Below are 16192 nucleotides of genomic sequence, written 5' to 3'. Positions count from 1 at the left end.
TGGGGCGCCATGCAAGATCTCACCTCGTGGAGCATCATTGATCTTGAGGAAGGTGAGGAATGAGCCCAGAAATACACGGGACCTGGTCAATGACCTGAATAGAGCTGGGACCACAGTCTCAAAGAAAACAATCAGTAACACTCTACGCCGTCAAGGATTAAAATCCTGCAGTGCACGCAAGGAGCCCTTCCTCAAGCCAACGCATGTCAAAGCCCGTCTGATGTTTGCAAATGACCATCTGAATGATCCACAGGAGGAATGGAAGAAGGTCATGTGGTCTGATGAGACAAAAATAGAACTTTTTGGTTTAAACTCCACTCGTCATGTTTGGAGGAAGAAGAAAGATGAGTACAACCCCAAAAACACCATCCCAACTGTGAAGCATGGCGGTGGAAGCATCATTCTTTGGGGATGCTTTTCTGCTAAGGGGACAGGACGACTGCACCATATTGTGGGAAGGATGGATGGGGCCAGGTATTGGGAGATTTTGGCCAACAACCTCCTTCCCTCAGTAAGAGCACTGAAGATGGGTCGTGGCTGGGTCTTCCAGCATGATAACGACCCAAAACACACAGCCAGGGCAACTAAAGAGTGGCTCCGTAGGAAACATCTTAAGGTCCTGGAGTGGCCTAGCCAGTCTCCAGACCTGAATCCAATAGAAAATCTTTGGAGGGAGCTTAAAGTTCGTGTGGCCCAGCGACAGCCCCGAAACCTGAAGGCTCTGGAGGAGATCTGTATGGAGGAGTGGGGCAAAATCCCTGCTGCAGTGTGTGCAAACCTGGTCAAGAACTACAGGAAACGTCTGATCTCTGTAATCGCAAACAAAGGTTTCTGTACCAAATATTAAGTTTCATTTTTCTGGTGTATCAAATACTTATTTCACACAATAAAATGGAAATTAATTATTTAAAAATCATACATTGTATTTTTCTGGATTTTTGTTTTAGATTCCATCACTCACAGTTGAAGAGTACCTATGATAAAAATTACAGTCTTCTTCAAGCTTTGCAAGTGGGAAAACCTGAAAAATCAACAGTGTATCAAATACTTGTTCTCCCCACTGTATCTAATTATAATCACAGCTAATCACTGCCAGACCCGTCCGCTAAAGAAAATAGTGAACAAAGAGCTCTGATCAGGACTCTGAGCCTAAAATACAAAATCTAATATTTATGAGCAGAAAAATTCAAATAGCTTTGGGATCTTGGTGGAAATTTAGAGGTTGTCTAAGTCACAATTAATTTTTCAGTTGAGTGTTCAGTAATGTAATCCCCTGTAGCTTCCGCTGCAGGAATTTTAAATAGTTTGCAAACAGCAAAAGAAAATATGAGTGTACGATTTTAAATTTAATTGTATTTCCTAAGAGTCTGAGAGCCCAGCGGTCTTTGATTGGACCTCTTTGTATTGCACTTCCATCAGGTTTTATGTATGTTCAATGAAACCACATCGTTACTTACACTTGATGCTATTCTAGCTGCTTTTTATAGAATAAACATTACAGTGTGTTGATTTATTTTTTTTTTGTGAGGATTTGGAGTTTGGGTGTATTTTTTCAGTTAATTGAGTCTCTGTGTTGTTGCGGTAACCCCTTGATTGTTTTCAGCTGTCCTTTGTTTCCCCTGATTATCTCCCTGTGTATTTAACTTCACCTGTGTCCCCTACTCTCTGTTCATCCTTGTCTTATCTCATTTGTCTTTGCAGTCATGTGTCATGTCTGTGTTACTAGTGTGTGAGTTACTAGCCTCATCCTTCACTTGTGCTGCCTGGATTTCTGTACTCTTTGTTGTCACCATTAAAATCGCCATTTTAACAATAATCTGAGTTCACTGTGTCTCTACCACATGTCAAACCATCCACAATTTGTGCCATTTTTAGAGTTAAACCTTCCTGTCATGAACCAGTGTGGCAGTATGACTGTTTCCACTGAGATGTTCTGAGGCTTCCTAACACATTTTTTACCTTAATTTTGTAGATTGCAGATGCAACATGCAGCAGATGTTTTCTTAATGAAACACACTAATATATGAAAGTACTAGAACAGTTACAGACTCAAAGTGTCACCCATAAGATCTGCCTTGTTATCAACAGACTGCTCAATCACTAAGCAGTGGCCACTATTGGCTCTACAGAGTGGTTCAGCATGGGTCACTGCGTCTTGGTATGCAGGAGGAAATTGGTCTAGACTACCTTCACACATTGTAGGTGTTTAATGCAAACACCTATAAAAACACTAAATCTTACCAAATATCTCTGTTCTACACTCTAGTGAAAATATGTTTTTACACTTGAATTAAGACAAAAATGACTCACTAGTAACTCTTTAGCAAGATATAGGAGATTCGTTTAAGTCAATAATTCCTCAATATGAATGAAAATGTACATGTCTATTGTCAGAAAACTTAATATAAGTAAAATAGTTTACCAGTAGAAGCATTTTTCATCATTGTTGAGGAATTGTTGACTTAAAACAAGCTCCTATAACCTGTTAAAAAGTCACTTGTAAGTTAGTTTTGTTCCATTTCAACTGTACAAAGATATTTACGTGAGAAGCTAAACCAAAATTATGTACAATTTTGTGTTTTGCAGTGAAGTGTTGCATCACACCATTGTAACAACAACCATGATGTACAAGTGTATCTTGTGTTTGTGGCTAGCAGTCTCATTTTTCTATCCTCCAGTGTTGGACCGTGTTGTGTCTGTAGTACTTTATCCTGCAGATGCCCCTTTGAACCAGGCCCAGGATGGTGCAGAAATGGGGCACTTTATCAAACAATGTTTCAGGACAGTGTCTGTTTCCATTGTCTGCTTACTATCAAAACTAGTGTAACAAACCGCACAAGCCCATGTAGCAGTATCACTGAAACCAAGACATGAACCCGAAATGGTAGAGCACATAACACCAGAGAACTGCATTAAGTCAGCTTTATTGTTATTGTGTATTGTTTTCTTTTATTGTAGTAAAAAGGCCAAAGTGTTTCTACAGCAGTGGTTTAACTAGCAAATGTCTCACCTTCATCTGCATTTGTGTTTTATTGATAAAACTTGACTTGAAGTTGATGTGTTGTGCTAACTTGTGTTAAATCCCTTTTCACTCTACAATCAGCTGTTAATCTAGGCTAGAAAAGCAAAATGACTAAGCAAATACAGTGTCTTGCTTTACTTTTGCTAGATTTGGACTGAGTGACATCATCTATTTCAGATGTAACTCTTTGCTGAGACTAAATATATATGCATGGGTCATATATATTGGGTCACTGTGCTTAGGTACACACTAATGTAGGGAAAGTATTAGAATGGTTAGAGACTCAAAGTGTCGACCATAAGTTCTGCATTGTTATGAACAGGTTGAGACATCATTTCAGTAGGAAGTTGAGTTTACTCAGTGTGCTGGCTCTCCTGAAAGCCACTGTTGAGAAAATAACACATAAATTACAGCAAAGGCAAAATCAGAAGAAAACTAAGCAATAATTTTCTTGTTCATTTACAGAAACACAGCTTATGGAAAGACTGCCAACATAAAACCACAAAAACACCCAGATATTCATGAAATGTCTCTCCTCTGTAGGCCTGGCATCATTTGCTGAGGTTTTTGTAACGGTTCTGGACGTCAATGACAATCCACCTGAACTGACTGCCAATGATATCTTTGTGTGTGAGAACGACGTCAGAAACACGGTGAGAGGAGAACATTTTAAATACCTTTTAGTTACTTTTAGATTCAGGTTTTCAGAAAACAGACATTTGCATTTATCTCAATTTCATGTTCTCTATCTCGTGTTTTGTATGACACAATGTGCTACAGTCTGTCTGTTACTTGTTTCCTGTTTGTAGGTGATCGGTATCCTCGGAGCCTTGGACAAAGACAATCAAGCAGCTAGCTTCACTTTCAGTCTCGCTCTTCCCAGCTCCAACTTCTCCATCAGAGACCACGGCAGTGAGTGTTTGTAATAATTGCTTTCTCTGCTGCTTTTTTTACCTGTTAATCCAAGCAAAAACAGGAACTTGCAGAGGGCCGCTAACTTGTTGCTAAACAACAGATGAAACTATCGGCAGCAGAGGGCTCAGTGTCGATTAGTTGTAACTTAATGCTTTTGTAGTACTTTTGGTGCTTCATTATTCCTCAGAGAATAAAGATGGTCACAGTTTCTTCACAGTTCCTCTGTTATTTTTTTTTAATGAAGTACAGGGCAGTTCAAATTCCCCTCGTCAGAATGAATTTAATGGGAGCTACTCTTTGCCCTTTTGGCATAAAACACTATTTTAGAAAAAAAAGAGGGCAGCTTTTATGAGTGGCAGACATGTTGCAATGGATAAAATCTTATTGTTTTCATCTGGAAATTTTGCGTGTGCAAAATACTGGAGGGCAAAAAGGACCTGAGTGAAGTTGGCCCCCCCACCTTCTTTAAATCAGACAAAATTTGTGTCAAACGTTGTGCTACGTTTGTGCTGGTTTGTGCACCAAAGATTTTCATTTGTGCAGCTATCATTTTAAAGATATTAAGAAAAAAGTTCAGGTTGGTTGTCCTCTGATGACCCCTAGAACTTTTTTCTTAATATCTTTAAAATGATAGCTGCAAAAATGAAAATCTTTGTGCACAAACCAGCACAAACGTTTGACACAAATTTTGTCTGATTTGAAGAAGGTGCACCTGAGTTTTTGCAACTCAGGTGCAAAAAGGCGATTATTTTCCTTGCCATCAGTGGCCGCAGCTGCACTAGAACTAATCAGTTCACAAAACAAAATGATGAATTGTGATTCATTCAGGTCAGTGTGTCACAGCAGAGAGAAAAACCATTGAGGAACAACACAAAACCACTCCTAATTCATTTTTCTCGCTCTGTGTTGGCTGCATTACACGCAGAAGCGTTGCCGTAGCAACTGACTGAACTCTAAGGCATCATGTTTCAACACCAAAAACCACGCAATCCTTTCCCACACAAACAGTGGCACAATGACAGTGGCGCAATGTGTATATTGCATACACTAGAGAGGGCGCAAAAACAATGTGGGGATTTTTTTTCCCTAGCCATCATTTTAAGTACTTAACAGATGTTTGTGTATGAAATGATCAATAACAGAGGAACAGCACTGATTAGGCGCCCTGCCAGACGGTGTCCCCTCCCATTCAGGTAGCTTGGGCAGTGTCCCTTCGAGGACGCGCTGAGGCGCGTTTTATTTCTTTTTTTTTTTTTTATTGTAACAATGCACTCGACAACAGAGAACTTAAGATGGGGCAGCAGAAAAAACCTCCGGGACACAAAACAGAAACAGAAGAAGATGTTGGAAGCTTTTCAAAGTGGTTGAACGACAGTAGGTAAATAATGTCAGTGTATCAACAAGAGAGATGTAAATATTCAGGTTAGCTTAAGCTAGCCTAAAATGACAGCTGGTTGTTGTTGCTCCGCCCGTATTGAACCAATACGGGACGCGATTTATTCCGTATTGCTATAAATGTTTGATAGACACACCGATCACACACATCTCAACAATAAGTGTAATAATAACGACCAAAACAAAACACGGGAAATAGTAAGGTCAGCTAAATTGTTGTTGCAGGACCTAAATAGAACACCCCCCCTCCTCAAACACACACACACACACACGCACACAACCTCCACGAACTGACCCTGTTGTCACGGTTGCTTAGAGACGGACTCTACGCAGCTGCAGTGAGCTGCTGTCAACCCACATCTTTTTAAAATGTCCACCCGCTATTACACTGTCCTTAAAGTAAAACATCTGGCAAAAATACAGACGTGAGAGGGAAGACACACATTCCAGGCTAAACAATTACAGAAAAGTTTAAGAGGCGCATTAAAAAAAATGTGTTGGCGATATTCAGGGGTGCCCAGTCTGTTGTTTGATATCAGACAGACTGGATGTCGTGGAAAAAATCAATTTCCAAGCACTGTTCAGGTAAAATCACTCAATCAGGTTTATTCATATATTGTACACAATACAGAGAGCGTGTAGGACAATCAATAATGAAGCAGGTCTGCATGAAAAGCTCTGCCAGGCAGAGAAACACATGAGTTTTATACAAAGGGATAAGGGATCCAAAGCATGGGAAGCTGATTGGTTCCCATGCAGCTGTGAAAAACAACATCCAACCTTGTACATGTAACCAAAATAGTTTTACTTGGTGGGAATATACATAACTTAGAATAAACATATAACAATACAACTAGCAGGTGTGACCTCATTGTAATTTTTCCTCTATATTTCCCCCCTTTTGATTATAAGTAAATATGTCATATTTAATATTAATCATATGTCAAATTTTATTTCCATCCCACTTATTATATAAAAGGAGATTTCTACAATTTTATAGTGAGAAGTAAAAATTATCCCATACATTTTTAGACATTACATATTCATTCAGTCATTGAAACATTATTAAGTATGATGAAACAAAAGCATATACGCAAGATACGAAAAACCTACCGCCATTCATCCATTCATCCCTGTAACAATTTGATTGTTTTAGGTAGGAAAGGTTATCCTGCAACCCCTCCTTGCCAGGGAGGCGGTCCTCTATATGTTTTGTCATCTTTAAGGAAACTTCAAAAGGAGAAATCTGAAGTAATGTATTTGGAAATAAAGCTCCAGTGGAATACCAAAGTGTTTCTAAGTAATATTTTTCATAAGTAATTTAAAGCTTTAATAAGTAATTATTTTAATCCCTAATTCTGACTTGCAAAATAAGTGCATGGATTTCAATCATTAGAACTCCCTAAAACATGATATTTATGAATTATTTCATTTTATGTTGCTTATGTTAATGAAAATTTAGGTTTTACAATAATTTTAATCCTACATTTTAATTTAAAGTTTATGTAATAGTAAGTCATCCTCTAATGAAAATCTAACTAAAATTGAATACAATCTCATCCTCTTTGATTCTAAAATAACCCATGTTATATTAGAATCAAAAAGTACAATTTTAAAGTTGCCCCATCTCATTCTAATGCAGACACTTCAGAATAAAACAAAACAATTTCAACTCTAACGTCATCCTTTTTGTTCCTAAATAAAACCAAGTTTAAACAATAAAGCAACACCTTTAATGTGGTCACAGTGTGGACAAAAATCTGTATGATAACAGATCAGGCTGAGACTCTGGCAAATGTCAAAGAGCAAAGCTTTATTTTGTCTACAGATGGAGAACAAACACAGCAGCAAGCTGCACTGAGTTCTGATTTGGAGCTGCAAGCCCTCACAATATATAGAACTCATGTTACACAATGTAGTCATTCCAGTTTCAGTTGAACAATATTCAAGCCACATAACCACACTGGAGGGTCAGGTAACTCCTTGGATGATAAACATCTTCTTGTTCAAGTATGTGAGTTTCCAAAAATCAGGTTTACTAATGGAACAATTTTGCATAACAAGAACATTGTCAAACCAGAATATCCAGAAGGTACAACAATTTCTTAAAACTCTTAGCTGGTGATTTTCCATAGAGAAACTTCTTACGACTCAAGGCTTATCAAATCAATCAATCAATCAAAACTTTATTTGTATAGCACATTTCAGCAGCAAGGCATTTCAAAGTGCTTTACATCAAATCAAACACAAAAACACAAAGCAACATAGAATCAACAATAAAAACACAACATCAAGTCAGATTCCGTCAATAAATTTGCAATTGATTACTTTTCAAATAGAACTCTAAACAAGTGGGTTTTCAGTTGAGATTTAAAGGAAGTCAGTATTTCAGCTGTTTTACAGTTTTCTGGATGTTTGTTGCAGATTTTTGGTGCATAGATGCTAAATGCCGCTTCTCCTCGTTTGGTTCTGGTTCTGGGGGTGCAGAGCAGAACCAGAACCTGAGAGGTCTGGAAGGTTGATACAACAACAGCAGATCTTTAATGTATTGTGGTGCTAAACCATTCAGTGATTTATAAACTAACAACAGTATTTTAAAATCTATTCTTTGAGCGACAGGGAGCCAGTGGAGAGACTTTAAAACTGGTGTTATGTGCTTTATCTTCCTGGTTTTAGTGAGAACTCCAGCAGCAGCATTCTGGATCAGCTGCAGCTGTTTGATTGATTTGTTGGACAGACCTGTGAAGACGCCGTTACAATAATCAATACGACTGAAGATAAACACATGGATGAGTTTCTCTAGATCTGGCTGAGACATTAGTCCTTTAATCCTGGAAATGTTCTTCAGGTGATAGAAGGCTGTCTTTGTAACTGTCTTTATGTGGCTGGATGTTCAGGTCAGAGTCCATCACTACCCCCAGGTTTCTGGCCTGATCGCTGATTTTTAGTTGTAATAACTGAAGCTGTGCACTGACTCTAGATCGTTCCTCTTTAAGTCCAAAAATAATAACTTCAGTTTTGTTTTTGTTCAGCTGGAGGAAGTTTTGGCACATCCACACATTTATCTGTTCTAAACATCTGTTCAGTGATTGGATGGGTTCTGAGTCTCCTGGTGACATCGTAATGTAGAGCTGTGTGTCATCTGCATAGTTATGGTAGCTAATATTATTTCCTGTTATAACCTGAGCTAGTGGGAGCATATAGATATTGAATAAGAGGAGTCCTAGGATTGAACCTTGGGGTACCCCACATGTGACCTTTGACCTCTTTGATGAGAAGTTTCCAATTGAAACAAAGAAATCCCTGTTCTTTATGTAAGATTCAAACCAGTTAAGCACTGGACTGGAGAGTCCGACCCAACTCTCCAGTCCATTCAGTAATATGTCCTGGTCAACACTGAGGTCCAACAGAACCAGCACTGTGGTTCTCCCACAGTCCGTATTTATATGGATGTCATTGAACACTTTGACCAGGCCAGTCTCTGTGCTGTGGTGAGATTGGAAACCAGACTGGAAGGAGTCAAAGCAGTTGGTTATCGTTAGGAAGCTATTTAACTGTTTACACACAACTTTTTCAATAACTTTGCTGATGAATGGGAGGTCAGAGGTCAGAGATTGGCCTGTAATTCTGCAGTAGTGATTTGTCTAGATTGTTCTTTTTTATCAGTGGTTTGATTACTGCTGTTTTCAAAGCCTGGGGGAAAACGCCTGATGAGAGCGATGAGTTACTATTTGGATCAGATCAATAGCAACAACAGGCAGAACTTTCTTAAAGAAATGTGAGGGTAGAACATCCAGACAGCAGGAACTGGAGCTGAGTTGACTTATAATTTCCTCTAGGGTTTTATATTTAAGTTGTTGAAATTGGGTCATTTTTCCTGTATTTGTTTAGTTTTGGTTCAGTGTTGGTTCTGACTTTATAGTGGATGTGCAGATTAATCCTCTGATTTTTTGAATTTTCTCTGAAAAGAAACTGGAAAACTGGTTGCAGGCGGCAATAGACTGAAATTCATTTGGTAACGTGATAGGAGGGTTTGTGAGTCTGTCAACTGTTGCAAATAAAGCTGGAGCATTGTTAATGTTTTTGTTTATGACATCTGCAAAGAAAGCCTGTCTTGCATGTTTGAGTGTTAAATGATAGTAACGTAGTTTTTCTTTATAGACAGTGATGTCAGTAACGCGTTAATTTGTAACGCGTTACTGACGTCGGACCACTTTTTTCAGTAACGAGTAATCTAACGCGTTGCTATTTCAAATCGAGTAGTCAGACTACAGTTACTTATCGAAATCACTGTGCGTTACTATCTTCTTTTGTTATTTACCGCAATCGTATTTCCTCTACTCGTCTTGTCGAGTGACCGACGTCTCTATGCGACAGAAATGTAAACAATGGAGGAAGATTTTGTTGGTGGAAAAACTGGAACTATTTTGAGTTTCTGTCGCCAAGTCCGATTATTATAAGCGGCTTTGGGCTTCTTTTTTTTAAGTCGCTTGCAGATTTAATGAGTGGCGGGTTGCGCTTTTTTTGGCTCGTTTCTGAACGTGAAGTTGCTCATTTGAGTTTGGAAATAACCAGACTCATAATAAATCCCAGAATTTGTCCGTCATGAAGGTAGTTTTACTCAGTCTCTCCCTGTCCATCATTTCCCCGATGATCCGTCCCGCTGTGTCTTTGTTAATGTCAAGTTAAGGAATGACGTCGAGCTTCGCGTTGCGCTCCAGAAAACGGCAAACAACGAGACCAATACGAACAGCGCAATAAACGTGAAAACAGCCACGAATAAACGTGTGCGGAGTTGGCAATGATTATAATGGAAACTTAACGCCATTATAATTATTAATATCACGATAAGTGTCACAAATCTGTGCAGCCATCTTAGCTGTGGAGCTGCAGGAGGAGATCTGGGCGCTGAACTTTGAGACCAAACGCAGGGCCGTAACGCAGAATCTGGAGGCTGGGGGGATTTAGAGGGGAGATTTAAAATCCTTCTTAGAGTTTTCCAGACAACACTTGGACCACACAAATTACTCACGTTTTTTATTTTTTTGTACTGTTTTTTCTATAATCTCCTCTTCAGTTCAACCTTATCAGTGGAGACACATTGTTGATGTTACTATTATAAAATAGCTTACAATTAAGTTTTGGCAAAGCTCAATGTGATTTTCACAGGTGGCGGAGCGTTGTTGTTAGCAGCTGCTGAAAGTAACTAAAAAGTTACTTTTAATGTAACTTAGTTACTTTTCAAATCAAGTAGTCAGTAATATAACTAAGTTACTTTTTCAAGGAGTAATCAGTAGTCCGATTAAAGTTACTTTTTCAAAGTAACTATGCCAACACTGTTTATAGATGTCATAATGAATGTGAAGTTGAGTTTTACGCCATTTTCGTTCTGCTCTACGGCAGAGTTGTCTTGCAGATCTAACTATTTGTGCATTTCTCCAAGGTTGTGTCTGGTAAGATTTCTTCTTAGCAGACACAACCTTCATTTTAATTGGGGCAATAGAATCAATGATATCTGAAACTTTAGACTGAAAATCATTTACCAATTTATCTACATCATTACAGCTTAAGGGTGAGGAAGAAGAGTAGATTTGATGAAATGTTTCTGCTGTGTTTTCAGTGAGAGAACGTTTTGTGATGGTTGCTGTTTGTCCAAGTGGGTTAAAGGATAAAGAACTTTCAAAGATAACAGGAAGTGAGGCGACAGGGCGACATCAGTTACAGAGACATTCCTGGACTTCAGCAGGTGTGTTGGTCACTAGTTACACCTAGAAAAGCCTCTGGAACGGACTCTGCCAGCGTTTGGAGTTCCAGTCCTTCCTCTGAAAATCCTTCATCACGACCCGTCAACTGGTCTGATAGCTGCAGCACTTTGGCGGGAAGGTTTTCACTGTCTGAGGCTCAACAAAGCATAGTGGACAGGTTTTAGCAATAAGACAACATAAGTAAGTAAGTAAGCAAACTACTTAATAGGTCCATTTACCCTTTATATTATTTAAATATTAAAATAAAGGAAAATACTGGTGTATTTCTTTCAGAGACAAGAATAAAAAATCCATAGTTATCACCAATGTTATGGACTAGTAAATAAACGTTTACTTTACTATATTTGAATCTTGTTTTGACCTATGTAAAATTTCTATTAACCTCAACATAGTCATTACAGTAACCTCGGTTTAACACTGTGCTACAATAGTTTAATAAATAAATGAATAAATGTAGTGAAGAGAAACCGTTTAATTTTTTCAACATTAAAAATGTTTGTTAGGATTGTGTAAGAAAAACGGTTGTCTTTAAATAGACAACATTTTCTCAAATTTTCCTTTCACTTTACTATTACACCCTCATTAGCATTTATTTATCACATAAAATCTCAACAAAACAATTTTGAATAGCAATGTGACAAAATGAGAAAATGTTCACAGGGTGTGAATACCTTTGCAAAGCACATTTTAAACACAGTAGGACACAAAATGACAACATTTTGCTTTATTACGTTTCTTCTGAAATCAATTCCCCCAGATGACTTAACAAATGTTCAGAGCCTCGGGTAGTCAGATGAAAGATTCAGGCAAAGAGTTAATACTTAATTTAAGTGGAACTTGATCAGCTCTAAAAGCAAAAAAAACAGAGAAAAGGGGAATAAACAACCCTTTATGGCCCAACCCTCATCCATTTCCAGTCTACACATGCCTGAAGGAGCTGATGTGTGAAGGTGATGGAGGAAGAGGAGGGCAAAGGAGAGCAAAATGAAGACACGAAGAGCGAACAGAGAGAAGTTCAGACATGAAGGAGAGGTGTAGATGAGTCTAAAAATGAAGAATACACTCATGATTCCTGAAAAAAATCTGTGAGAATGACATTAATGAAGAATAAGCAAGAGAGAATAATATTAAAGGAAAAGTTGTCAAAAAATGAAGGGATAAATTAGCAGAGACTGTGAGGGTTGGGATGAGGAGAATAAAAAGAAATTACATGAAAGAAGAAGTAGCTGTAAGGCAGACTACATGAAAAACGAATCAAATTGAAATGTCAGCTGTTGAAAAGACATGAAAGGAGAAGAAAACGGAGAAAAGAGACTGCAGTTGTTTGTTGGAGCTCCCCTCAAAAACATCCACAAACGCTCCCAACATGCAAAAGCTTCAAAGTGAAAGTTCCTGAAATATTAATCGTCTGCCACCTCTTTAAATCTGTCATAAACAACCTTCAGTAACAGGAAATAACATGACTGCTGTGTGCAGCTTGCTACATTTGAACCAGAGAGGCAGGGTGAGAGGGACAAACAAGGAAAAGGAAAGACGAGTAATGAGATAGAGGAGAAGAAACCTCCAGAGGGCAGCAAGGAGAATCCTCACAGACAGGATTAAGAACAAAAATCAAACAGAACGAGAGACGAATCATAAAGTGAAGAGTGATGGGATGAAGGGTTGAAAATTCTGGTTCTACCGTTTCTTCATTCAATTAAGGTTTCCTCTATACAAATTATTTTAACAAGCTTGTAATTTAAGTGTTAACATGCACTCTTGGTGAACTGGTGAAGTTCTTTGTCTCCAATCAATAATTGTAATGCATCATTGTAATTATTGATTGGAGACAAAGAACGTCACCAGTGATCAAATAGTTTGATCATGTTTTGTTTATTCTTTAAGTATCTAAATGAAATATTGGAATAAAGTGACACTATCATTCAGACCTTACTAAGAATTGTTTGTTGAATCAAGGACAGTCTTCAGCCCTCAACTGAGAAAAACGAGTTCAATCTCATTACATTTGTAATTTGGATTCAGAAAACAGATCTGGTCCCAGCATGGAACCCTGAATTTATAACATTACATAGAAGTCTGTCTGATTGAAATGAATTAAAAGCCTTGACTACAGTTATCTTCTCCTGTACTTCTGGCAGTTTCCTTCCAATTCAGTTCCTCCATAGGGCACCAATTCACAATGGATGGCAAACACCCTAACACACACAGTCCTGTTCTGTCCGAATTCAGCTCCAGTAACTCTGGCTCATTCCATTGCAGCTAGGGATGCCAATGCTAACACGTTAGTGAATGTGATTAGTCTATAAAGTTTAGTGTTAATATTTCATAATGCATTACCTGTTTTGACTTAAAAGTCAAAACAGGTAATGTGACAAGTAATAATGTAATCTGACTTAGTACAAGACAGCGTACCTCGCTGCTGTCAACTGTCAGCAATGCATAGTCATAAATGTGAGGGAAAAATGATTGAATGAGGCTGGTGACTCAGGTGTAAATTTGATTTTAAAAACCACCGTGGATAAAACTAAGCTAGCATGTAGCCGACATTGTAACTGTGAATTATCCTTCAATGGAAGCTCAACCAGTTTAGAGTTACCATTTCTAAATTACATTTGAACACAAAATGATTTCTTTTAAAGATTCCTGAATATGAAAACCTGGAAAACTGAATGGTTTGGTATGAGGCAATAAAGCAATTTTCTCTTTCATTGCTTTAAAAAGGACTGAAATCATAGAAACAGATTGAAAACAGTGGTTCCAAAGTCTTAGTGACCACCCCAAACTGAGGTTCTTCTGAGCTTTAATGCAGAGCAGAAAGTAGAGCAAAAGGAACTTTCCTGCCATTGTGTTCACTCAAATTTCAAAAACTGAGGTATATTGTGGACTGCTCTCCTCATTGGCTCAGCAGAAAACTTACTTACATTTTCCAGGCCTAATTTGGTCTCTGTCAGGCCTAGTCCACAGAGCATTTGATGTGCATGCTAACTACTTGTGTTCCCACTCATCTTGTGCAGATAACACGGCTGCTTTACTGGTGAAGGAGGGCCCCTTCAACCTGGAGGATTCCAGTGATTACAGTGTGGAAGTGCGCATTAGTGATGGAGGCCAGCCTCTCATGAGCAGCGTCACCAAACTGCAAATCAAGGTCCTTACATGCTTTGCTTTGAATGAAAGGGGAATGCCCAACATGTTTTCTGAAGCAGTAGGCAACAGAAAGAACCAAACGCTTCTTTCTTTTGTCTCAGTTATGCCAGTGTGACGCCAAGCGAGTTTTTTCAAGGTGTAAGGCCAGTATGCAGAGGATGGGGGTCAGTGTCCAGGCCCTGCTTGCCATACTGCTGTGCATACTGACCATACTGGGTAAGTGGATTTATTTCCTTGATTCATGCATGAACCTTTTTGTCTTCTGTGCACTTTTATTTTTTCTTTAATATAACCTGTTTCTGCATATCGCTTTTAATTGTTGAATTAAATCCTGTGGAGAATGTTAGAAAATGTGTGTGATGTAAATTTGCAGAACTTTCTCATGAATCTCAGCAGCTGTGTTTCCACTGCCCATATGACTACACAAGTTGGAATTCCAAACATAATTCAGATTCAGATTCATTTGTATCCCAAATGGGCAATTGATGTTACAGCAAGTACAAAAAACCTAAAGACAAAATATCAAAGATTAAAAAAATAATAAAAATTAAAAAAACATACCAGAAGGACATGAAATACAAATCAATATTTGTATTTCAAATATGCTGCACAATGGAAAGAGTAGCAATTGCCAGTCAATAATGAAATGCACTGCTGAACTAACACTAAATCAGGTGCAAGTCCCCCTACCTTGTCCTGCATTAAAAATACTAGGAAGTCTGAGCCTGATGCCAGAAGGCAGAAACTGGAACTCAGCATGTAAAGGATGAGAAATATCAGCAATAATGTCTTTAGTTTTCCTAATGATTTGTTTTTTACACAGTTCTGCAAGTGATCATTGATCAACCCCTACGATCTTATTGCTAGTATGTATTACTCTGGTAAGGGAACTTCTTGACCTAATACTATACTGCGTTCCAAATTATTATGCACATTGGATTTAAGTGTCATAAAGATTACATTTTTTGTTGTGCTACTAAATTCATAGATAGTGTTGTGTGTCAGGGCTCTTTGAATCATTATCATTAATTTCAGAGAGCTGGTTGATTAGTTTGACTGGTGAGCTCAATTAAAGGAAATCTACTTAAGAAGGATGTTCCACATTATTAAGCAGGCCACAGGTTTCAAGCAATATGGGAAAGAGAAAGGATCTCTGCTGACAAAAATCATCAAATAGTGAAGTGCCATATGACAAGATATTAGGTATTTAACAAAAACTGAAGCGTTATTGTACTGGGAAGAGATTTGTGGCTGATTCTGAACAAAGATGGGTTTGTTCAGAATCAACAAACCCATCTTTGGGTTTGTTGATTGAGCAGCTGTTAAAATGCCCTTACAAAGCAGCAAACAGTTATTTGAAGCTGCTGGAGCCTCTGGAGCCTCAAGGTGGAAAATCCTCCACAGGATGAACCAACTATTGGGCCCCTAACCAGAGCTCACTAGCAGTGGGCCCAGCCGTACATGAAGATTAATTTTCAAACAGACTAGTTCACTGATGACTGCTGTGCAACCCTGGATGGTCCAGATGGACGCATTAGTGGATCGCTGGTGGACAGCCACCACATCCCAACACGGCTGTGATGTCAGCAAGGAGGTGGTGGAGTCATTTTTTGGGCTGAAATTATGGGGCGAGAGAGAGAGAGAGCTGGTCGGCCCCTTCAGAGTCCCTGATGGTCTGGAAATGACTTCAGCAAAGTATATGGAATTTCTGACTGATCACTTTCTTTCATGGTTCAAAAAGAAGAGCCGTACCTTCTGTGGCAAAATCATCTTCATGCATGACAATGAACCATCTCATGCTGCAAGGAATATCACTGTGTCATCGACTGCTATGGGCATAAAAGGAAAGAAACTCATGGTGTGGTCACCATAACTCCTCTGACCACAACCCTATGGAGAACCTTTGGAGTTTCCTCAAGCAAAAGATCTGAGGTGGAATGCAGTTCTTATC

The 16192-nt window shown here is 38.6% G+C and overlaps 1 protein-coding gene across 1 annotated transcript in view; it reads left to right on the top strand.

Moving 5' to 3' along the window:
• The window catches only part of cdh5 (cadherin 5), a 51876-nt gene that overhangs the window by 22608 nt on the left and 13076 nt on the right, over positions 1-16192 (top strand). The window contains exons 10-13 of the mRNA XM_044136197.1: positions 3566-3675; positions 3832-3934; positions 14112-14242; positions 14343-14457. Coding sequence (XP_043992132.1) covers positions 3566-3675; positions 3832-3934; positions 14112-14242; positions 14343-14457 — 459 coding nt within the window. The remainder of the gene's footprint in view (positions 1-3565; positions 3676-3831; positions 3935-14111; positions 14243-14342; positions 14458-16192) is intronic.

This window comes from Gambusia affinis, linkage group LG13 (genome assembly GCF_019740435.1).
Source record: "Gambusia affinis linkage group LG13, SWU_Gaff_1.0, whole genome shotgun sequence".
NCBI lineage: Eukaryota > Metazoa > Chordata > Actinopteri > Cyprinodontiformes > Poeciliidae > Gambusia > Gambusia affinis.
This window is presented reverse-complemented; position numbering and strand designations above follow the sequence as displayed.